This window comes from Cyprinodon variegatus, unplaced genomic scaffold, assembly GCF_000732505.1.
Source record: "Cyprinodon variegatus isolate N-32 unplaced genomic scaffold, C_variegatus-1.0 Scaffold2722, whole genome shotgun sequence".
NCBI classification, from domain to species: domain Eukaryota; kingdom Metazoa; phylum Chordata; class Actinopteri; order Cyprinodontiformes; family Cyprinodontidae; genus Cyprinodon; species Cyprinodon variegatus.
Genome location: NW_015153175.1, coordinates 1 through 1264, shown reverse-complemented (window position 1 = coordinate 1264; position 1264 = coordinate 1). Strand labels below are relative to the sequence as shown.

The window sequence follows — 1264 nt, the reverse complement described above, 5'->3', positions numbered from 1 at the left end:
GGATTGAAAAATCTTCCTGGATGGAAGAGAAACGTCTTCAAACTTGGAAACTAAGTCCAGAGGATTGATTTTAACTTTTGACTGTTTGTCTGCAGATCTGGGATGAAAAGTCTGCGATTAAACCTGATAAAGGAGGAAATGACCTACGTCAGTCTCTCCTCCTCCTTCTTCCGGAGGTTGAAGTCTCGTTGGATCACCTCCCAGACATGTTTGGCTTCTTCGTCCGTCAGACGGGAAAGATCCAGTTTCCGCTCCATATTGCTAAAAACAAACAGACTGCATCAGTTTAACCCAGGCTCTGTTTCCATGAGTCAATAGATTATAAAGCTGCATTTCAAGAAAACTATTCGCCCAAATAATGAATATTCAAGATAAAAATCCGTTCATAAACTCAGTAATAAAAGATTCATGATAACATTTTGAGAAAGAAGTAACTGTGATGCTTTAGACAACTAAACAAGATGCAAACATTACAAATAATAAATAAGGGAAAAACATCGATATCTGTAACAAGATTTTAAAAAAAAACTAAAAATTAAAGTCAAATATTAGAAAAGACTAAAGATGTGTTTATAAAAGTAACATGGATTTAATCTCTAAAGATAAGCGAACTCCGTTAAATTATTGTGAAAAGAAGTATTTCAAAATGTCCTAAATGTATAAGAACTATAAATAATAAAGATAAAAAGCTTTAAAATGAAAACCATAGTTAACGCCTGCAGCAAATCAACCTTCTGCAAACATCTGCTCCTCTGACTTTATTAGAAAACTAAAGTTTCATCTAATTGGATTATTTCTGCTTCCAGATAAACTCCTGGAGAACGTCCAGCTCATGATTCCACAATAACTGCTCTAAATCAGCTCAAATTCAATCAAACTTAGAATAACCGACAGATGAAATGATACGGGATTAAATCGAATTACTTCTAATTATTAAAGTGGATTAAAGGTTTAAAACTCACCGTCTGAGAGGCTCTGCTGCTGCTGACTGAAGGAAAGAGCCGGAAAAACCCAAGAGCATCAGCTGATCACATGATCCGCCGCACTGAGCAGAGGGGCGGAGTTTCATAACCAGACAACGTGACATCATGCAGGAAACTGCAGAATGTGGAGAACACAGCTTTATGTCTGAGACTCTATTATGACTAACACCTGTTACACATGCAGACACATCTGTAAGACCTGCAGAAACACCTGTTAGACCTGCAGACACACCTGTTAAACATGCAGACACACCTGTTAGACCTGCAGACACACCTGTTAA

The 1264-nt window shown here is 37.2% G+C and overlaps 1 protein-coding gene across 2 annotated transcripts in view; it reads right to left on the bottom strand.

The window, feature by feature from the left end:
• LOC107081031 (rab effector MyRIP-like) overlaps positions 1-1128 on the bottom strand; it is a 13354-nt gene extending 12226 nt beyond the window's left edge. Inside the window, exons 1-2 of one of the 2 annotated variants that reach the window (XM_015369242.1) lie at positions 963-1128; positions 148-261 (exon numbers count right to left, since the gene is read on the bottom strand). In XM_015369242.1, the coding sequence (XP_015224728.1) occupies positions 148-261; positions 963-1090 (242 nt within the window). In that variant the 5' untranslated portion in view covers positions 1091-1128. The remainder of the gene's footprint in view (positions 1-147; positions 262-962) is intronic. The other variant, XM_015369243.1, reaches the window with a different exon arrangement.
• Between the last annotated feature and the right edge of the window lie 136 nt (positions 1129-1264).